Source organism: Armigeres subalbatus, chromosome 3 (genome assembly GCF_024139115.2).
Source record: "Armigeres subalbatus isolate Guangzhou_Male chromosome 3, GZ_Asu_2, whole genome shotgun sequence".
In the NCBI taxonomy this organism is placed as follows: Eukaryota; Metazoa; Arthropoda; class Insecta; order Diptera; family Culicidae; genus Armigeres; species Armigeres subalbatus.
This window is the reverse complement of record NC_085141.1, coordinates 140,828,804-140,852,223: the sequence shown is the minus strand read 5'-3', so window position 1 is coordinate 140,852,223 and position 23,420 is coordinate 140,828,804. Positions and strand designations below refer to the sequence as shown.

Here is a 23,420-nt window from a genome sequence, read left to right as displayed (position 1 = left end):
CTCGCAAGGCTAACTGCCTACCCCAGACAGCAAGGAAAGTGCGACTAATGCCGAAATAGTGCTTAGTGGGGTTGTCTTCTAAAATTTGATTCGACTTTTAATAGTTTAAATTAATTAATCATATTTGCTTATTACCCACACTTCTCATAGCAATCTTTGCATGGAATTATAATCCTTCTAGGTTGCACACGATGTTCGATGCATTTTACTAATATTCTAGCCCATTGCATACAAGAGCGATAGTAGTTGTAAACTTACTTCGTATACAACTTCCGAGCCTCTCATTCGTATTGGTAACAACTCTGATGAAACAACTTTCGTAACGTGTTTCTCTGCCGAAAGTTGATTGGTATTTTGTGGGCTTGAAGGATTTGCACTTTGCATTCCTGATAATATTGAGACTCGTCGTGTACGTTTTTTAGAAACATTTGCAGTTTCTATCACAATTGGTTTCATAATTACTTTGTTCCCTGATGTTGCTTTGCGAGATAGACCCGAGGTATCAATATCAGTAAGTGCACCGTATACAAGCCATGTAGGCCGCTCCATTTTGTAAGCAAGCTCGAGTTGGACATAAGTCGTGTTGAAAACTGTGATTGGGAAAATTAGTCACAATAAATATTTGTGTGCAAGTGTTTTATGGTTCATACGTTGAAACTAGATATTGAATTTTGGGACCATCATAGGGAAAAGCCGAGAAAGATGACTTCAGCCGATTGGAATAAGCCGTCCCTTGAAATTCTGCTCAATGTCTACAGAGATCATCCGATCTTGTACGATATGCGTCACCCTAAATACTATGCCAAAGCGGAGCGCCAAAAAGCTTTGAATACGATTATTGAAATGTTGGAGGACCACAGACCTGCCACAACGACGGGTGACATCCTGAAGAAGATTCAAACCATGCGAACACAGTTTGGGCAGGAGTTTTCAAAGGTCCGGAAAGCGCACTCCAAGGGTAGCAAATATGTGCCCTCGGTATGGTGGTATGACTATTTGTCATTCCTGCAAAAGCACATAAAACCAAGGAATGTCCGGGAAATAACTGATCATGGCCAGGAGACAGAAGACGAATATATGTCTTCGAACCAGACTGAGGAGTATGAATCTTATGCTACGGAGGAACAGTATGATGTCGACAATGAAAGCGAAATAGTGTACGAAATCCAGAGTTCACCATCGAACGGTAAGCCAGGCATACAAATCGTAATCAATGAAGTTAGTATAGTTAGATGAAGTTAGATTGAAGTTAGTTCAATTAATTAGTATTAGATATTGTTAGGAATGTAACGAATAAAACTAATACTGCCAAATTCCACAGGATTGAAATCAGAGCACGGAACTGAAACCAAATTCATACGCCGACGAGACTATCCCACCACTCCAGTCAGCGGAAACGAGGAAATCATCTACGAAATCACCAACAGCAATACCATTGTTCCTAAGCGTAAACTTGAGGTGATACGAAGTACACCCACCTCAGAACCAGAACCAAAGCAACAACGCATCGAAACTGTTAGCACATCGTCCCCAAATGTGGTAGCAAGTGGCACCACCGTCGTTCAGGAGATCACCGTGGAACCGGACCGGGCTAAGAGTTTCGGGCAGTTTGTGGCCTCACAGATCGCCGCAGTCAAGGATGATATGTTGTTCTACTCGACGCAGATGGACGTGTTGAATGTCATCAATAAGGCACAAATGAAACAGCTACAGATGGATAAGGACGCGGCAAACAAAACCTAGACTAATGTTACGTGTTGACAGTGATTGTATTTTTAATTTTACCATAAAATGTGGTAATTAGTTTTATCTAAAGTTGGAAGTAACAATAAATGTTAAGGTAGATATCCAAATTAGTGTTCACTTTTTCAAGTGTAATGCGAAAACTGAAACTTGGCTCCATTATGCCAAAAGTATTAATGATTGAGCATGCATTTTCAAAATCATCTAAAATGAAAGAAAACTCATATATTCAGATTACAAGCTATATCACTTGATACAGAGTATCTTATTGTCAAAGTTTTTTTCTTGTTATACTTAACGCGTTCCTGGGCCGTGGCCAATCTACGTTGTATGACACTAGGCAATACGTTTACACTGCTGGCTTAAATTTTCAACATGACGATTACTATATCGAACTCATGAAATCAATGTGAACTCGACTCGTGGAAAACTTATTCCCAAGTTATCCGAGGCTTGTGATAGACCCTTTATCGTGCAGTTTGGGATTAGTATAATCCTGTTGGGTTTCGCTTGGAAAAATAAAATAGAATGGAGTCAGGCTGGAGAGGAGGTAATGAGCCCGGATTGAATTATAGAGGAGGAAAGTGTGGAGCGGCTTGTTGTCCGCTTCCGGCTCTAGTGACTGGTATAGAACTTATTTATTAGAGGATATTTGTTTGTAGAAAGAGAAACGGCTGTATTTATAGACATGATAGATGAACAGGTAGTTATGAGACGAGCCAGTCTTGGGCGTTGGTTTTAGTTTGGAAACAAAAAACAGCAAAAGAGGGGGCAGGAAGGGTGGGGGAACAAATTCCCAACCATTTGACGCCTAAAACTAAAAAAAATTAACTGACCCCAAAAGAAAAATGGATGTATAAAATCGCACGATGGACACACTGTCTTAAGCAAATTTTTTTTTTTTGTCTTTATTAAGGAGACTTTCAGCCCGAGGCTGGCTCGTCTCCGCATCAGCAAAATTGATTGAAATTAACTCCCCTATCAGGGAAAAATATCAGGCATGGGCGATTAAGGCTTTACGACAACCTAGAACGTCCTGAACACAGTGAAGTTAGGTTACTGGACACTGCGACGCCCTAGCAGAACCTGAAAGCCTCCTGAAAACCGGTCGCCATTACCTGAACGCATTGCCTGCCGCCTCATGGGGAACCCCGAACCGCTCAACCCAGTCGTGCTAAGTCCCTCCGGATCTCACCGCAATGCTTCTTGTCTTCAGAGTCGTTCTGGCCCTGGGTTTGAGTCTGGTGTAGGGGTCCGCCAAACACCACTCTCAGGCAAGTATGACTCTGCTAGTATCAGTTCTCTGCCTGATCAACTTCCGTGTTTTAGTACCACCTTCAAACTCGCTGTTCCCTCGACTTCCAAAAACGTTGGCGACGCCCCCGTTAATGCGACAGAACACATCAGCATCTACTACCAAAACGTCGGAGGAATGAACTCTTAGCATCGATGATTATCGCTTGGCTGCACTAATGTTCCCAGTCCACAAAAAGGGAGACAAACGCGATGTGAACAACTATCGAGGTCATTGTGTACCGTCTCGAAGCTGTTCGAACTCGTCATTATGAAACCACTGCTTTCACACTGTAAGCCACTTCTTAGTGATGATCAGCACGGATTTACTGTCGGTCGCTCAACTTCCACCAATTTACTGTGCCTCACGTCCTACGTCACAAACAGCCTAACAGAACTCAAACGGATGTTATTTATACTGACCTCTCTGCAGCTTTCGATAAGATTAATCACTCATTAGCCATTGCAAAACTGGACCGATTCGGAGTCAGCGGCAGTCTGCTGAACTGGTTTCATTCATATCTTTCTGACCGCTATCTGACCGTAGCTATTGGGGAATGCACCTCTAAAAGTTTTCATGCACCATCCGGTATACCACAAGGGAGTCATCTAGGACCACTGATCTTCCTGATCTTTTTCAACGATGTACACCTCGTTATCAAATGTCCTCGGTTGTCTTACGCAGATGACCTTAAAATCTTTTTGGAAATACATAGTATCGCCGATTGTCAGCTCTTACAACGTCAACTAGATCGCTTCGTGGATTGGTGCTCTCTAAACCGAATGGTGGTAAACCCGGCCAAGTGTTCTGTCATAACGTTTTCACGAAAAAAAACAGCCCATCGTTTGCAACTACAGCCTTCTTGGTACAGAAATAGAGCGAGTGAGCCATGTGAAGGACCTCGGCGTGATCCTAGACTCGCAACTAGTATTCAAGCAACACATCTCATTCATCGTCGACAAAGCATCCAGAACTATGGGATTCATCTTCAGAGTTGCGAAGAATTTCACCGACATATACTGTTTAAAAGCTCTCTATTGCTCCCTGGTGCGCTCGACTCTAGAGTACTGTTCTGTTGTCTGGAGTCCGTCTTACAACAACGGTGCGGAGAGAATCGAATCTGTTCAACGCCGTTTCCTTCGATTCGCGCTTCGTAGGCTACCTTGGCTGGATCCGTTTCGCCTACCGAGTTACGAAAGCCGATGTCAGTTGATCAACTTGGAGCTACTTCGCTCAAGGAGAGATGTCGACAAAGCCATTATGATCGCCGATACCCTGCAGGGACGAGTCGACTGTGGAGCTATGCTGGAACAAATAGACCTGAATGTCCAGCCACGCATGCCGTAACAGCCATATGTTGAGGCTGCCCTTTCGTCGTACAAATTATGGCATACATGGAGCTATATGTGACCTACAGCGTGTCTTCAACAGAGTCGCATAAACAGACGACTATGCTTGCTTAAATGTTTTATACCTATTGTGTATTATCCCTTGACACCATCTATTAATGTTCACTTTTTTTTTAAATGGGGCCAAATGTAGGCTGTTGATGCAACAACAATAAAGAATAAAGAAAGAGAAAATGTTAAGTATATTTGTAGCGAATGGTACTGTTTCAAAATAAGATTTTTATTCAAACGTATTCGTGGAGTTACCGTGATATACAATAAACTATTTTCAACCTTCCTTGGACGTCCTAGGCCATCCAAACTAGCCTTGAGTTGCGGACTTGCTACTTACAGCTGCAAGAATCTCTTTTTTCAGTACTCAAAGCTTCGATATACATTCAGTTATATCCATTACAGCTCCTGGGAGGGCAAGAGATATCGTATGATAGTTTTGAGATTTTCTGGGTCATTCAAACTGTCCTTGAGTTCGGGACTTGAGATCTACAGCTACAAAAAAGTATTTTTGTAGTACTGAAATTCTCAATACACTTTCAGTTATATCCATTATAGCTCCTAGGCGATCAAAAGATATTGTAAGATAGTTTTGAGATATTCTGGGTCATCCAAACTGCCCTTGAGTTTGGGACTTGTGATCTACAGCTGCAAGAAACTCTTTTTTTCAGTACTCAAAGCTTCAATATACATTCAGTTATATTAATTACAGTTCCTAGGAGGTCAACGGGTGGGCCCTCCTTAGCCGTGCGGTAAGACGCGCGGCTACAAAGCAAGACCATGCTGAGGGTGGCTGGGTTCGATTCCCGGTGCCGGTCTAGGTAATTTTCGGATTGGAAATTGTCTCGACTTCCCTGGGCATAAAAGTATCATCGTGCTACCCTCATGATATACGAATGCGAAAATGGAACTTGGGTTAGAAAACTCGCAGTTAATAACAGTGGAAGTGCTTAATGAACACTAAGCTGCGAGGCGGCTCTGTCCCAGTGTGGAAATGTAATGCCAATAAGAAGAAGAAGAAGAAGGAGGAGGTCAACGGATATCGTGAGATAGTTTTGAGATATTCAGAGTAATCCAAACTATCGTTGAGTTCGGGATTTCTGATCTACAGCTACAAGAAAGCATTTTTTTAGTCCTCAAAGCTTCAATATACTTTCAGTTATATTCATTACAGCTCCTAGAAAGTCAACAGACATCGTTAGATAGTTTCGAGATATTCTGAGTCATCCAAACTATCGTTGAGTTCGAGACTTGTGATCTACAGCTACAAGAAAGTAATGTTTAGTCTTCAAAACTTCAATATACATTCAATTATATCCATTACAGTTCCTGGGAGAGCAAAAGATATCGTAAGATAGTTTTAAGATATTCTGGGTCATCCAAACTGTCCTTGAGTTCGGGACTTGTGATCTACTGCTACAAGAAAGCCTTTTTCAGTACCCATAGCTTCAATATCGGAATCAAGTGTAAGGGTTGCGGATGAAATATCGACGTCATTTGTTACCTTAGATGGATTAAAGCAGGGTGATGCACTCTCGAATCTACTGTTCAATATAGCGCTCGAGGGAGCGATTAGGAGAGCTGGTGTGCAAAGAAGCGGTACCATTATCACAAGATCGCATATGCTCTTGGGATTTGCGGACGATATCGATATTATCGGGATTGATCGCCGTGCCGTGGAAGAGGCTTTTGTGCCTTTTAAGAGGGAGACAGCGAGGATTGGACTCACGATCAATACCAGCAAAACGAAGTATATGGTCGCTGGCAATCAACATGGGTTAGCGACAATCAACGTGGTGGTGGTAGCGAAATGGTGCTGGATGGTGAAAAGTTTGAAGTGGTAGAAGAATTTGTGTATCTTGGAACATTAGTGACGTGCGATAATGATGTTACCGCGAGGTGAAAAGGCGTATTGCAGCTGCAAATAGGGCTTATGACGTACTTCGTAACTAGCTCAAGTTCCGTAGTCTGCAAACGAAAACAAAACTCGCGCTGTATACTACTCTGATCCTTCCGGTGGCTTTATACGGCCATGAAACATGGACGTTAAAGGAGGCTGATCGAAGAGCCGGAAGAACGTCAAGCAAAGATAATATTTAGTAGAGAACCCGGAAGAGGCCGCAGGCTTCGAAGAAGGCCGCGTACACGATGGCTTTTTGCAGTTGAAGAGGACCTGAGGGCGCTCAATGTTCAGGGCGACTGTTTCAAATGTGTAATTTTGTTCGTAAATCTCGAATTTCTCTCTAATAATTAAAAATATTATTATGATTTAGTAGCTGAATGCTGTATTTTTATGTGCTGAATAAGTTTCTAGAACATTGTTAACGTAAAAAATTCGACCATGCAAAGTTATTCCTTGTATACCAGTTTTTATAGAGTTAAACGACCTATTGTCTAAAATTGATTCATATTTTGTTCGTTCCAATAGATAGACCAGTAGTGTATTTGTCAAAGTTTTTCTGTACATTATTTCTGACAACATTCCCTAAGACGCCATTTTGTTTCAACAAATTTTGAAAAAACTAAAATTTCTATCTCACTTTTAGGTGAATTAATCAAAAATAAAATTTTCTTAAATGATACCCCTTGATGTATGCAACATACTTGCTGAACGTACTATGCCATTCAAAACACGATTTCATACCAAAAAAGCTGACGATCACGTTTTTCGGGATTTTAACCACTGTTGTGAGAGTTTTCTAGTGAAACTGGTAACACTGCTGCGATACCCCTTATAGTGATTAGTATCATATCTATCGGTTGGGAGGTTGTGGAATTTCACAGTGCACGAATCCAGTACCAAAATGTAGGTTTTGTGTAAACATCATTATTTTATGTATAATTATGTAATAAAATGAATTCCAGCATTGAAGCTGCCCAAATGAAGGTTGCTTTCAATAATTGTGTCGTCGTGCCATATCCAACAATTCCCAACAAACTTCAATGATTTTGAGGTCGAAAATCTGTTTAAGAAGAGCAAGATGGAGATTGCAATAAATCGGCTCGAGAAATATGAAGAGCAAAATTTACAGTGGAGAAAACATTATGAAGAAGAAGAAAGGCGGATCGAAGAAGAATACAAACGTGAAATAGCAGAAATTGAGAGATCTTACAAAGAGGCAGTGAGAAAAATTCAACAAGAGTTTTTGGCAAAAAAGCAAGAAGTTATAAAACAATACGGTTGTGGAGATGTTCCTACATGTACGGAACGGCATCAAGCAGAGCAATAGAGTGCCAAAATTACGAAGCTCCACTATGCGAGGAGAGGAACAAATGTGAATGCAGGGATACAGTGTTCATTACAAATAAACCTTTGTTATTAATTTTCGATCCCGGTGGCATTTGTGAACGGTATTTGCACAGACAAACAGACATAACACATTGAACATTCACTCATCAAATTCATCGTCGTACAAACACTAACGACATCTGTTGCTTTCACTTAGTTGGGCAAATCACGAACCAGATGGCGTTAGTGAGCAAACGTCAAACTCGAGCAAATGCGATGCGCACGCCACTTGTGACCGATTGGCCAACTAATGATTATTTAAAATGACCGGTAAATCAGTGAACGATGAGAATTTCATGAGTGTTATGTCTGTTTGTCTGTGGTATTTGGTTACTACGTAGATTTCATGACGCAGGCAAGGATGCCTATCTTCAAGTTCTCGCTACGAATCGTTATATAGCACGTAAAGTATTGATCATTTCACAAGGAGCAGGAACCAGAATAACTTGATCGGTTACCTGTTTCACGGTCGGGAGTATGTTGTGAGAGTTTTCTAGTGAAACTGGTAACACTGCTGCGATACCCCTTATAGTGATTAGTATCATATCTATCGGTTGGGAAGTTGTGGAATTTCACAGTGCACGAATCCAGTACCAAAATGTAGGTTTTGTGTAAACATCATTATTTTATGTATAATTATTTTTATTTTTTTTTTTGTGGTGGTTACAATGGCAGCTGTCCCTTGCTATTAATCTACACTGTACCCCGCCCATATTGGCTTCTATGAGCCTCCCGTTTTTCATCATCACACAGCCGTTCCTAAGCGATGTTGCTCATGTGGTCACTGTTATGGGCCGTGTTGATGAAAACAAGGATTTGTATAACAGCCCACCCCCATCATTATAAGCACTTAGTATTGTCAAACTACCATCACTAATATCAACATCACTCTTTTCTTCTTCTTTACCTTTACAAAAGTATATAAGTTCTGCCACTACGAATCATTTCACTCAGTATAAGCAATGAAATCACGCATCATATTCACCTACTATCATTACGTTAATGTTAACATAGTCATCATGATCACCGAAAATTATTGCGGTCACTATCACCGTATCGTTCTTTCTTCACATTCACAACTTCTCCACTATCTTAACTCTCTTAAGCAGGAAACCAGCCTCAGAAACGAGTCACCGAAAAATCACCAAACGGTCAAAACCAAATTACTAAATCGTCGGCACCATCTTTGTTCATAATTCCGTTCAACCTTTCCAAATTCACGTCACGATTTATACTATGTTCACACTAGGGCCTTGTAACATGTTATTCGGCTATCTTGATGAGCTTTCTTTTGTCGATAATTTGAATAACATGTTATTCAGGCCGTAGTGCAAACATAGTATTAATAAGTATATGTTGTTTAATAGTGTGTATAGTGTGTTTAATGATGAGTCGATTCACTTAATTCACTTCACCCATGACTGCCAACACCGCTACATCAATTTTTACATCAACTATATTTTGCACTTCTCAGTAACCATCCTAAACAACACTTCAGCATAATTTTCCACCTATTTCCTAAATCAATTTTTAGGTTATTGTTTTGATATACACACACACACATATACACACACACACTCACAGAAACATATATACGTTTTTCACAAATGTGCATATATATAAACAAAGTACGGTTATCATTTACAAAGTAAACACATATGATATATACATTTACGCAATGGAATAAAAATATGATAAATTTATAAGTTATTTGCACTTACCATGTATGTATTCTTTCTATCTACTTACCACTTATTAGCTTTAATAAGTGTTTACCAGATTTCAGATTCTTCCGATTCCTGACGATATTAGTAGGATCATGCTGCATTTGGTGTTGGCTCGGAGTCTTCTTAATTTCGAAGCTCCATCATAATTTATTATAGTTGAGATCGGGTTAGATAGTGAGGAAAATAATGAAAAGAATGGATATTAGTAAATGTCATTTTATTATTTATGAGGTTCTTTTAAATGGGATTCTTAAATTAGTGTAGTGTTATATTTAATATCAGTCGGATTTAAGCTTGTTTTTTCTAATTTCAGTTAGAGATTTATATAATAAGTGATTAATTTGGTTACAGCTTAGCTGGGCCTTTCGACGAGAATATCGATTTATTGAATAATTTTTCCTCAATGTGGTCCACGTTGTCTTGTAACTGATCTAGCAGGAAATAATGAGCACTCCATTTTATAACTTATTTTAAACATAAACGTTGACTACGATAAAATTATGAGAAGTCTCTTCTAAAGTAACTCTCTAGTACAGGATGCTAGACTTGGATCAGCTAAATAGTATCTTCAAAACTATGTCGCATAGGACATTAAGCTACGGAGCCAATGTTGAATACATTCAAATGAATTATAGATTGTTGTGAAAGGAGGTGTCTGTATCGATTATCTATTTTGACATTATTCAGTTACAACACAATAGGAGGCTAAGCACAATTGACTGACTATTAAAAGGCTCTTTATTCAATAAATTCAGTCGAATTATACCACACCTCCCTTAGCTTCTATCTGCGACATGTAGCACGCACCCTGTCGGTCATTGAGGAAACCGAATAGGAGTATACGAACTTACAATTCAATTCCCATAATCTACACCACTTTCTTCATGTGTATTCAAATCAGCCCCGTGGCAAGAGATGCTTCTCAGCGTAGCGAACATCTTCATGAATATGTCCAGCATACATTTTGGAAAGTACTTCTCCCGAATCGTGCTTTTATAAGCAACTGGATTTCTTCCAAAATATTGTTGGCTACACTTTTTCAATTTGTTCAAAATTAATACCAGCTATTATAGGCATGAAAATATAATCCTAAAACATCTTTCAGCACACCATTTATTTCATTTCAATTTCACTAATGAATGTTGTTCGATTTGCATTCCGGGATCATTTCAACTGTGATGCTCAACACAGTATAAACAATAATAATATCTTTTGTTTGATTCGGAGCAGGAGAACAAGTTACGAAAAATGATTTCGTGTAGCGCTTGATTTCACCTGTAGATTCCCTCCAATTCGTAAGTTTATTATATTTTATCATCAAATAACATACATCCCATGGTCAAAGATGTAAATCTTGCAAAATTATCTTGAAAACAATTTTTAGATTTAACCAAAACAAATAGTAAACAAAACACATGATGTTTATTTTCGTACAATAACAACGGACGGTAATGAGCTACCGTCCGTGGACATGGTGGCTATTGTCAAACCCCTTGTGATAGTATAGGACGCCAGGGGGGTGATTCAAATAGATTCCAACCCCCAGTTCGTATACTCCTACCAGCACAGATTACAATTCTCCTAGAATATATCAATATTTGTGGAGAATTATAATCCAAAGCCCAGGGATCATTATTTTATGTATAATTATGTAATAAAATGAATTCCAGCATTGAAGCTGCCCAAATGAAGGTTACTTTCAATAATTGTGTCGTCGTGCCATATCCAACAATTCCCATCAACCACTGTGTACTGCAACTCATAGGCAATGTCCCTTTCACCGCCTTGACTGCCTCCAGAAGTATCTACCGAAAGATTTAAGAACTACATAGATGCGGGAACGACATCGCAATAAACGACACGGGACAACTATGCTCAACACGATAGTGCAACAATGCGCCGAATCGGAGACCTCCTAAAACTGTACTATACAACGCAGATTTTTACCCTCTCTTGCGTTATGTGATGCTGAAAATAAGCTCCTAATCAATTGATGGCAAACAATAAAATAAAAATAAAAACAATCAAACAAAATTAAAATAATCAAGCTAAATTTTACTATTTAGGTCGAACAAGGGTCAGCCGTCTGACATCCGGGTTGAAAAATGTATTCCATGCGTGTCCCCCACATAAAACAATAACGTGTGCTAATCACTAATGATACTAAAATATTTAAATGGAATTAGGCATTGTTCCCGCTTATCATTTTAGCACCGCCAGGGGGAACTTGGCCGGTACCCACTGCACTTTTCTTTCCCTTTTCACAAACAATTACCATCATTTGTGATAATTCAACGGAATCTTATTGGGAATTCTGAAAAAGCAGACAATCAATGCGATTAGATTGCCAGGTAATCTGTGCACATTTTTAGCACAGGTGATGCATCACAATCGTGTATATACAGTTTATTAAAAAAACACATTATAAAGTTAAAAAAAAGTGTTATACAAGAGTATATGCACTATAAGATGTAATTGACCGGAAGATTAGATAAGCATTTCCCCCCATCTTGATGTCAAAGATTTTTTTATTCATTTAATATGATATCAAGTGATAGTACCCAGAAGTCCACTATATAACACACGCTTAATTTTTTACCGGGATCTCAGCAAAATGTTAAACTTTTACCAAGATTCATACAGCCATGTCCTAGCAAATAATTTGCCAAAAATCAACTAACAATTGTCATTTTGCCGAAATATCAATTTTTTAATTTGCTGGCGCACGGCAGTGCAGATTTTCGCCAGTACTTGTAGACATAATAGCTGCTTTAACTTCAGGTTTCACAATAGTTTAAGAGTTTGTTCTGTACCGAAGCTTCACCAGCTATATTGACGGAAGCCTAAAAAAATTACTCACTAAAATCGCTGCCACTTTCAACACAAACCGATTTTTCTTTCATCCAATAAAAAAAGCAATTCCAACTTGCATAAGTTTGTTTAAAAAAAATATTTTATTTCGTATTTTACAAAAATTTAGAATAATCCAATTAAAATTGCGGAATGATTAGGAATGGTAAATACAGGTTAACAATTGAATCAGGAGAAGGTAAAACAGTTTTTTTTTCAAATTGGGATCTCATCAAATAAATGTAATACTCACAGTGGAATTAGGTAGTTTTGATTGCCAGCATTTGAATCACTCGCTGATTCCGACACGTTCGCAGTATGCCGCCCACAGTCGCTCTTGATATTTTTTAGCCGCGTCTTCTTGATTCTTGGCGGTGATGATTCCTCGTCCCACTACGCAAATATCGGCTCCCTTTTCCTTAACAACATGCTCCGGGCTATCGTAGCTCTGACCTAAGTCGTCAACACCGCCCTCGAGCTTGACACCGGGTGTCAGTTGCAACAATCCAGGAAAGGCAACCAAATCTGCACTCTGGCATACCACGCCGGCGACAAAATCCGAGTCCACCTCGGTGGCCATCTTCATCGTTGCTGTGCTGTACTGTGCATTGGCTAAATTGCCTTGGGAGCTCATCTCTGCCAGCAAAAATACTCCCCTTGGCTGGCTAGGATCAGTCAGCACCGATTTCAAACCTTTAAGGACACCTTGTCCCGGCAACGAATGAACAGTAACCAAATCTGCCCAGCTTGATATTTTGAATGGACCACTGCTGTACTGCAGAGCAACAGTATTTCCTATGTCTGCAAATTTTCGATCTTCCATCAGCAAAAAGTTATGTTTCTTGGACAGTGACTGCAAAGATTTCACAAAGTTTTCACTGAAATCCTCGATGATGTCGACATGAGTTTTCAGCACACAAATGTAGGGGCCAACATTTTCCACCAAATTCAGAATGTCTTCGGATCTGGTTAGATCTGCAGCCAAACAGAGAGTAGTCTTCTTGCTCGCCATCAATTTTAGCAACTCTTTGCTAAGGGAGCATTTGGCCAAATCAGCGCGAGCTTCGAACGTCATACCGGCACGGCTCAACTCGTTGACAATTTTGGTGCCATTCTTCATAAACGAGCCATCGCTTTTGATCTGGGCACCCTCGATGTACTTGGCCACTGCCTGTACGGTCTTTTCCTCTATGCGACCAGCCTCGAGCAGCACGTTCAGCAGGTAGGACAGTGTAAAGAGCGAATGCATTCGTACACCTTTCTCCTCAGTATTCTGGACGCCACCTTGCTCTCGATCGACAACTACAATGGCGTCCGTTATGACGAGACCTGAAATAGAGATGCTAGTTGTAAATCATCGACGTAATGTTTTGAACATGACCATTCTGCGACAAGACCGGGAAAAACGATCAGCATTCAAGGTCACGGTCTTAGAAAGGAGCCAATAATAGAAATTGGAAACATGTTTTATTTTTTATCTGCGTTCAAAGATAGCCAGTTAGCGTAGAGGTGCTACAATAGAAGATGCGTTGAGAAGGATTCGCATTGCAAAGTGAAGAGTTTAATCTAATCATCTTTCAGAGTGTGTGGTGTGCGAAAAAAAATGCTGCCGTAGTGATAAGAAATATGCAAAAGCGTGAAACTGACTGGTCAAGTAGTCAAGCAACGAAATAATGAGCAGATTTATGAAGATCAAAGATCAGTAAGGCTAAGAGAAGAATTAACGCTATCATCTAGAGAAAAGAAGAATGACAAATAAAAAAACACATAGGACAAGATTTTGAAAATAATTTTGAAAATTACAAAAATGTATTTAATTAGACATAGTTTGAAGAAGGAGTTTAAATTTTGGATCATTCAGATAATCACCGAATTTATAAAGGTTTGCTCTAAAAAAATGCGAAATTCAATCGATGTTTTATTAATAACGATTGATTAGGAAGAATATTGTTTAAACCTTTTTAGTATAATGTATCCCATTTAATTGTTTTTCACAATATTTTTTTAAGTGAAACATTTTTTTTTTCAATAATTCTGGAACGCAAAGTCCGATTGAACTAATTTTACGACTGAATTTCTCGTTAAATACAACTTGTTTCCATACAGCAAGTACCAAAAAGTCAGGTCTGGTAGCGACCGAAGCCACTCAAAATAGTAACTTTAGTGACCAAAGCTGACGAAAAAAGGGACTAAATAGTAACTTTCAGTTGCAGAAAAAGTGACCAAATAGTGACTTCCAATTCCAGTTACAAGTTCAATGAGACGAAATCAAGCGTTTTTGAGTCGAAGGAGAATAATTTGTGGCGAAAAACGTCTTTCACTCACCACTCTTTTCTCCTAGAACAAACTCAGAAGAGAAACGAAAATCGTACCGGCTAACTTTTATATACTCAGTGAATAGGTAAAATTGTATTGCCTTCGATTTTATCCTCACGAAAATTTTACTCATTATCAGTCAAAAGCAAGACTACTCAAAACTATGAGTAGACTCGCAAGCAAATCAAAGTTTTACGCCACCGGAAGTGAGCGAAATATGGTTATCACTCATAACACCGAAAATGATTTCTCGGCGAAAATCTGCGTGAATGAGCATTTTCTTCTCTTGAGAATGAGTGAAAATTACGATAATTGGATTAGCTGAACACCTGCTTTAGAAATATGCAGAGAATAAAACGATTTGTCACTGGTGTCACGGAAGTTTTTTTAATTTTTAGTGCGACAGGAACAACAGTACGGATCGTTTTGGTAGACAACGAAACAAAAAATATGAAGATTCATGTACAACGAGTCAGGGGTTGAACGCTCGACCTTCTGCTTGTAATGAGGACCATGATCTCTGAACTTTTAATTTTTTTCCTCCTTACGCAGATTTTCCGACATGCTGTGCGTATTCATGAACGATTTTTGCTATGGAATTCGGTAGCGCATGCGATCTTCAAAATTGGGGAGACTTGATTTCCTTTCAATGATATCTACTCAATCAATATTTTTTACAGCAAACCCTTCATTACATCTGAAATCCTGAAATTGTGGCGGAGTGATGGCATTTTTATCTCTTCATTAAGCATATTTATGGATTTTTGCTGTGAAAAAATGATAGCATTTGGTCATTATCGGGAGAAGTTGTTCAAATTTTGAGTGGCCACTAAAAAAACATCTTTAGGAGGAACAAAACACAGTAAATAATAGAGTTTATAAGGCTGTCTATAAAAAAAAATAACTCGCCACATAACGATCATTTGCCTCCCCACCTTCCCCTACTATACAGTAAGGTTGAGTTTTAAAAAAATCGACAGGTCTCCTGCTTGCATAACTGTATACCAATTTATAAATTGTGATGTAAAACACTTTCATTGAAATAGTGAAATGCCAATAAGAGCAGCGAATTAAATGGCTCGCGAAGTTTCCGCGCCATATTTTTTCCAAGATTCGTAATTTCATTTCTGCCATGAACAAAGTATCATCCGATGGACACATAAAGCTTTATAAAAAAAATCTTGGTCAATAGTTTCAAAATAGTTGAAAATCCTGTTCTATTATTTCCTGAATCCTGTCCTATTATTTCCTATTGAAAATTGGCCAGATCGGACTATGGGATCGGAAGTTATGGCCAAATACCATTTTTTTTACAAAAAAAATCAATTAAAACAATTGTCACTCATTTTTCAGGCTCTAATGCTTAACCGATTTGCTTGCAACAAGTTGCATTCGACGCAGAATACTGTGCCATTATTTCCTATTGATAATTGGTCAGACTATGGGCTTAGAAGTCATGGTCAAAATACTATTTTTAAACCACACGAGAAAGGTTCCATCACCGCTAGGTGGATTAATCTGGGTTTTTTTAAAGAAGCTTGTATCACCTCATTGTTTAGAAATGTATTACATTTCTAGGCTTTCCGGTACATCTTGATGTACGAACGAGAATGCGTACACTTTAACACGATCGCGAAAAAAATCTATTGCCGAACATACACAAAACAAAACTTTATCCCTGATTACGTACCTACATAGGTATATCAATCCTCAATACGCTGCACCACAGACCGGTAGATTGTACAATCACTGTCAAATGCGTTACGGTAACCGCAAACTCTTTATCAGTGTATTTTCTGAATTCGCGTGATAAATCATACAATGAAGATAAATGTATAGCCGCATCCACTCAAATAGATGATAACCATCTATGTCCGTCAAGTGGTAATTCAATTAGATAAATGGAGTTTGCTTGCTTTCTGTTCACATTGGCTAGCAGCTGCTGTTCTACATCTGTCTCTTCACTTACCTTCCGACCGTAGATCGCTGACCGTATCCAAAATGCTGGAACCGGATGTGACAACATCCTCAATGATAAGGCACTTGTCTCCGGCGTTGAACTTTCCTTCGACTAGCTTCTTGGTTCCGTAGGTTTTGGCTTCCTTGCGGCGGATCAGCATCGGTTGTTTAGCCTTGATGGAAATTAACGTAGCCACCGGAAGCGCCGTATACGGAACTCCACACAGGTGGACCCCGGTATCGACTTTGATTTGTTTGATGAACTCAGTCAACAAGTCCGACAAGGTGTCCTATGAATATCACAATGATAATACGATAGTTTGACGCTACATGATGCGGTGTAACAAACATTGAACCTACCATAACATCGGGATAACTGACGATTACCCGGAGATCAAAATACACTGGTGAATTGATGCCCACCTTCATCTTGAAGTCACCGAATTTGAAAGCATTGATTTCGAATAGTCGCAGACCCAGTTCTTTTAACTTAGTTTGATCCATTGCTCTGCAAAATAATATGTCGGGTTTCAAATATGGTAGTTTTCTTATAGGTACACAGGATTCTGGTTTTACACTATTTACATTTTTTCAGTTTTGCAGTCATTCTAAATGTTTAACGCATTGTAATTACCATGCGATTTTTTTGAATTACTTAAGATTTTTAAATAGCTTAACCCTCTCTTTCCCACGCCTTTTTTCAAAGATTTCAATAGGAAGGAATCACCTATGGAAAAAATGCTAGAACGAAAGTTATTCGGCATGGCTAAAATTAGCGCAAAATGGAAAAAAAAAGTTTTTGATTGTAAATCAATGGTTACTTAATTGTTTTCAATAATTTCACTATTTTTACTCAAAATTGATTATATTTGCAATCTAATGAAACCATAAAGTTGTGCCAAATACTGATTTTTGTTGTTGAAATAATTCGACGAATGTTGAAAGGTGCAAAATTTGATGGAACTCTACAGCTACCATGGGACGGAAAGGGTTAAGAAAACTGCAATTTTTTGTTCTAGAATGACATTTTAAGATCTGGTAGGGTGAATTCAAAATTGCAAAAAATATTTTAAATTGCTTTATCTTCTTATATATAAAAATGAAATGGTCTGTGTTCGTAACTCGAAAACGGTTGGATGGATTTTTTTCATTTCTTCAGCAGAAACATTCGTTATAGTTTCCGACGGGTTTATATGATATTTTCTAATGCGAAAATTACGAGTAAAATTGAGCAAACCGTGAAAAACTAAAATTGTGATTCCTATGCGAACTTTGCATGGGCAGTTCGGAACGCACATTCTCGCCTACTATGCAGGACAACGTCTGCCGGGTCGACTAGTTGGATATGTAAATGATACCTTGTTCAGGATAAATGTAAAAATACCAAACCAAATTCTGTCCCATATGTATCCGCATTCAAATAAGATTGCTAATTCATCTTGGTCGTTCTTGTTCGCGTGACTAACATCTTACTTAGACCTGCCAAACTACCGGTACTACAACGGTGTCAAGTGTTGGTGATGAAACCAAACATGCACTACAACATGATGCATAAATTATGGCCAATTTGTTAAAGCATAATTTTACAAAATAATTTAAATGATCACAGCGCCACTAGCGTTCTAGTACTTATGCTTCTACTGTACCCGCATACCACTCTCATTAAAAAATACTAATTGATCTGATCATATGATATTTAATTATTTTTCCATTGATCTAAATCGTTTTACGATAATTCTTTAAATGAAGAATAACAAATCACAGATAGATTATTGTTAAAGTTTCACAAGGAAAATGTAACTTGAAACTTAATCGGCTATTATCACAGTACTTATACTAAAAAGTAACATGGAATTACCGGCAGAATTTAATAACAATATTAATGTAGGCTTTATCGTATAGGTTCTTTCTTCTGTCAGCACAAATGAGCAACGTAGTAGGCTCAACTAGATAAACACACGTGGTTTTCGCGTTTTCACCGGTATACGACACCACTTCAGCAGGAAGGACCTTTTGAACTTGAGAAAAATTCAAGGCTATAAGCGGTAGACTGGTTGTAAGGTGGAATTACCTGCTATTCACTTCACTGCAGTCTGAAACGATGCGGATTAGGGCGGTAGATGATTGTTTCGCAAAAACTAACACTGACCTTTCCCGAGGAACGTGTGCTCGGCCAATGAGTTAAATTAAGTTCCCCGTTTCACTCACTACTTTGTTGTGCGAAGCCTTCTAGTTACTGTTAGATAGAGGAATGCACCTACACAGCCGAATAGATCCCGGTCCGGCGTAGTATTTTATTTAACTGTATGCGCTGTTTATGATCAACACATTCCAGTTGCCAAAGACGAAGTATTCGTCTCCGCCTATCGGTCGTTGCTTTCCGTTACTTATGTTACGAATGTTATCGAAAAAAGGAGTAAATGTGTGAAATCAACGGTTAAAACAAATTCTTAGCACATTTAAATTTTGATAAAACATTCATAATTCTGTATTTTTTTCTGACGTAAACTACGTCTGAGGAGGACACTCGGATACAGGGTGTAAAATGAAAATTTCAAAATTGGGAACCCTCACGAAATCATGTAAGAATTGTAACATCAATAGTAGGTCCTTTATCTTTCAATGGATTTTAAAGATTTATATATCAATCAATTCGCAAACTCTCCACCAATTTTTCAGAAGTATTGAAATGTTTGATTATCAACGCTAAACTATTGAACATTTTAGTTCTTTCGTGTATCATGCATCCCCTTCCCCTTGTTCCAATCCTTGATAATTGCCTACTTTTGAGGTATTATCAATTATTGAACTGGAGTATATGAATGGGGTGCTCCAGCTGCTAGACAGTGGGGTCCCTAGTCCCTTACATAGTGGGAGGAGCTGCTAAAGCTGGGTAGTAGTGTCGTCGGTGGGATGATTCCTTCTCTTCTATATAGAGCGGATGGATTGGTTCAGTGTATGTACTATATTTGAATCATTTGTTTGAGAAACTGCATAAGTCCATTTTACACTATTTCGAGAAAACAACAAAAACTGTTTTTGAACAAATTGGCACCGAATCTTTCGATTTCTTCGATACAGATCAATAGTTTATGGCAGAACTCAACACCCTGGAGCACTTTCAGTGCAAAAAATGTAAGCAGTACTCCACAATTGCTCTTCAAAGTACGTGGACATATGTAGTTTCTCAAACAAACGAAATTTTTTTCATACATTCCTGAACAAACAATTTTTTTCGTGTTTTTTGCCAGAATACGTATTTTTGGACGAGGATTCAGAATATATAAAAATCTAATTTTGGCCAAAAATGTTACATATGCAGTTTCTTAAACAAACGGTTCATTTGGTTTTACGTAGTTTACGTCGCGCGGTCGTGTCTTGTATACAACCCCATTTTTTTTATTTAATCCATCGAAAATTTTGGGAATTTGAAAATCTGCTACATAATACTAACCTACATGAGCATGATTGACCGCCCACGGTTGCTACTCCGTTATTGCCAGGTCAGCTGAAATCACTCAGAGGACCAACAGATGATGTTTGGGAGTTCGGGACCGCCACGGGAGTCCTCATCGCTATTTTTATTAACCTTCTGTCTGTGCTCAAAACAACTTACGTTGTCTGTGCTCTGGGGTCAAATTGACCCCAAATTGAAATTGCTATAACTTTTTTATTGTTTGGCCAATTTTGGACTTTTGGGGATGTTTCGTAAATATTTTTATCGCACAAATTTAAAATTTGTTAAAGTGGCGTCTTGAGCAAAGGTCGTCTAGTGGGAATGGGCTGTCTTGTGACGGAAATAATAATTGGGAATTTTACAAATAGGCGGCAAATCGGCTGATCTTTGGATATGCATGTAGACCCAAAGGCCTTAATTTCAAGGTTTTCTTGGATAACCTAAAACATATTCTGTGAACGCATTCTATTATTTGCAGCATCGCTAGAGTAGGTAAAACACAAAGAAAACTTTTGATGGACTCTACCACAACATTCAAGTTTGCCAAAAATGCTACAAACCAAAATACATCAGATCTCACATGGAACTATATACTCAAATATAACAGCTCACTAACGCCGCATCTTGGAAGAAGTACTCATTATATTGAGCACCGCTTTGTAGTTCTGGACATATTGAACAATCCCGGCCAACCATTCGTCAAACTTCTTCGAAGTTATTTATCTAAAATTAAATAATTTTGCTGGTATTTCTTTACACTACATTATTCACAAAAATGATTCAAATCTTAATGAATCGTTATCATAGTTCATATAAAGTATGATATCAACGCAATGATATACTTTGACAAAGTATTTGAAAGATGAACATCGCTACATCTTTACCATCAAATTAATCACAATAACGATATGAATATTCATGAAACGTTATCAGATTTCTGATAAAGTACGATCTCAACTTTATGATATATTTTGACAACGAATTTTACTGTCGAACATCGCTGCACCTTCATTACGTTTTGGTCCATCGATTCATATCGTTGGATATCAAAACACCGATGGATATTTTGCGGTTTGTTTACATCTCAAAAATTATGATTTAGAAATTTTCTAAAAATGAACGGATGTTGAATGAAACGACACTCGGATTTCAATTCTAAAAGCCGTAATATAGTTCCAATTTACGAACCAATTAACAGCAGCTGTCATTTTATGTACGCATTGAAGTAAGATGAATGTGAGAATGGTGTTAAGTGGGAAATAATCCCCCTATATGCAAGTAATATGCGAATGAAAATTTCAAGTCTTAGCATGTTGATGCAACTTAGCTGCTTACAATCATCATTTCATTGTGGGCTAGTGGTTAAGTTCTCTGGGCAAATTTATAACATCATCACTTCTTCAGGTTCGATTCCCGATTAAGCAAATAAATAAACAAAAAAATGTAGAAGCAAACCTCTGAAGAATCTATTTTTGTTTTTGTTGGAAATTTTGACAGGTCGGTAAAGTAGAACTGTAAAAATAAATAACTTTTTGTTGGTATCAATTGATATCGATATTTTGGAAAAGATCGATAACAATTTTCCGTGTTTTAACTTTTGATTAATTTAAAATTCTTCATGAAATGGCATCGATCGCTATCGACGGTTGATATGAAAACCTTTAACGATCTATATGAAGAATTTTAAAGAAAATTGAAGAAATGGTTGGTCGGGATGTTGCCGAATACAACTTGGATGTAGGTATGAGGGATCTCAAGCTAAAGCAATATTTCAAACATGCAAGAATATTGCAAGTACACTAGCGCCGCCTATTTGTAAATTTCCTAATTTTTTTTCCGTCACATGACAGTCTATTCCCACCAGACGAACTGTTAAAAACGTCATCTTTAAAAATTTCAAATTTGTGCGATAAGAATATTTACAATGAGGAAAATTCCATATATCGGAATTACTTGAGTAGTCTAAAATAATGAATGCAAATATACCGCCACCTAGCAGCCAAGTTCTAAACTAATCAATGCCTTAAAATTAATTGCATATTATTCGGCAACTCGGCCGTACGAAAACCATTTTTTGTTGAATATCCTGGCTGTGCATATGCACAGCACATGTTTCGAAATGGACAAATTGATATGAAATTTGCGAAAAAGAATCCACGTGTCTTGGAGGGACTCGAACCCTCAACCTTGGGTTCGAGTCCCTCCAAGACACGTGGATTCTTTTTCGCAAATTTCATATCAATTTGTCCATTTCGAAACATGTGCTGTGCATAAGCACAGCCAGGATATTTAACAAAACAATGCCTTAAGCCAAAGCACATGCCTTCCTGCATAACCTTTTTGAAAAGGTGCAGTTCAAAATGGGTAGGATTTTCAGATATAAGTGAAATAATCATGAAAAATTACTGTTTTTGTACCCTTGTTCATTAAAACCCCTCCACGCGATGTACCAAATGACATGCAGATGACATTTTACAAGCCTGGACTCTACCACAACATTCAAGTTTGCCAAAAATGCTACAAACCAAAATACATCAGATCTCACATGGAACTATATACTCAAATATAACAGCTCACTAGCGCCGCATCTTGAAAGAAGTGCTCATTATATTGAGCACCGCTTTGTAGTTCTGGACATATTGAACAATGTTGCCGAGTACAACTTGAGTGTAGGTATGAGGGGTCTCAAGATAAAGCAATATTTCAAACATGCAATAACATTACAAGTACAATAGCGCCGCCTATTTGTAAATTTCCTAATTATTTTTTCCGTCACAAGACATTCTATTCCCACCAGACGAACTTAGTTAAGGACGTCATCTTTACAAATTTCAAATTTGTGCGATAAGAATATTTACAATGTGGAAAATTCCATATATCGGAGTTACTTGAGTAGTCTAAAATAATGAATGCAAATATACCGCCACCTAGCAGCCAAGTTCAGAACTAATCAATGCCTTAAAATTAATTACATATTATTCGGCAACTCGGCCGTACGAAAACCATATTTTGTTGAATATCCTGGCTGTGCATAAGCACAGCACATGTTTCGAAATGGACAAATTGATATGAAATTTGCGAAAAAGAATCCACGTGTCTTGGAGGGACTCGAACCCTCAACCTTGGGTTGAGGGCCTCAACATTTCGAAACATGTGCTGTGCATAAGCACAGCCAGGATATTTAACAAAACAATGCCTTAAGCCAAAGCACATGCCTTCCTGCATAACCTTTTTGAAAAGGTGCAGTTCAAAATGGGTAGGATTTTCAGATATAAGTGAAATAATCATGAAAAATTACTGTTTTTGTACCCTTGTTCATTAAAACCCCTCCACGCGATGTACCCGCCCACCTAAAGTCAATATTTGGTAACGTACTGAAAGATGA

The 23,420-nt window shown here is 38.2% G+C and overlaps 2 protein-coding genes across 3 annotated transcripts; one reads left to right on the top strand and one right to left on the bottom strand.

Moving 5' to 3' along the window:
- The first annotated feature begins 292 nt into the window (after positions 1 to 292).
- Positions 293 to 1,853, top strand: LOC134225902 (uncharacterized). Its single transcript, XM_062706334.1, has 2 exons — positions 293 to 1,186; positions 1,322 to 1,853. Exons 1-2 carry the CDS (start codon positions 640 to 642, stop codon positions 1,741 to 1,743), a joined length of 969 nt encoding a protein of 322 aa, XP_062562318.1. The 5' UTR covers positions 293 to 639; the 3' UTR covers positions 1,744 to 1,853.
- A 10,544-nt stretch (positions 1,854 to 12,397) lies between these two features.
- Positions 12,398 to 18,806, bottom strand: LOC134227797 (uridine 5'-monophosphate synthase). 2 transcript variants are annotated; one of them, XM_062709476.1, is made up of 5 exons: positions 18,650 to 18,785; positions 18,437 to 18,596; positions 16,939 to 17,086; positions 16,589 to 16,868; positions 12,398 to 13,632 (listed from the first exon to the last, which is right to left on the bottom strand). In XM_062709476.1, exons 3-5 carry the CDS (start codon positions 17,080 to 17,082, stop codon positions 12,593 to 12,595), a joined length of 1,464 nt encoding a protein of 487 aa, XP_062565460.1. In that variant the 5' UTR covers positions 17,083 to 17,086; positions 18,437 to 18,596; positions 18,650 to 18,785; the 3' UTR covers positions 12,398 to 12,592. The 2 variants fall into 2 exon arrangements, with proteins under 2 accessions (XP_062565460.1, XP_062565459.1); XM_062709475.1 differs by lacking the exon at positions 18,437 to 18,596 and having other exon boundaries at positions 18,650 to 18,806.
- Between the last annotated feature and the right edge of the window lie 4,614 nt (positions 18,807 to 23,420).

What these genes read in the sequence shown, in the direction of transcription:
- LOC134227797 (XM_062709475.1), bottom strand. Translation starts at nt 17,082, where the DNA reads ATGGATCAAACTAAGTTAAAAGAACTGGGTCTGCGACTATTCGAAATC. An exon ending in TCAGTTATCCCGATGTTATG is followed by an intron (nt 16,869 to 16,938) that starts GTAGGTTCAATG and finishes TGATATTCATAG; the next exon opens with GACACCTTGTCGGACTTGTT. An exon ending in CAGCGATCTACGGTCGGAAG is followed by an intron (nt 13,633 to 16,588) that starts GTAAGTGAAGAG and finishes TCTCTATTTCAG; the next exon opens with GTCTCGTCATAACGGACGCC.
- LOC134225902 (XM_062706334.1), top strand. Translation starts at nt 640, where the DNA reads ATGGTTCATACGTTGAAACTAGATATTGAATTTTGGGACCATCATAGG. An exon ending in CCAGAGTTCACCATCGAACG is followed by an intron (nt 1,187 to 1,321) that starts GTAAGCCAGGCA and finishes CAAATTCCACAG; the next exon opens with GATTGAAATCAGAGCACGGA.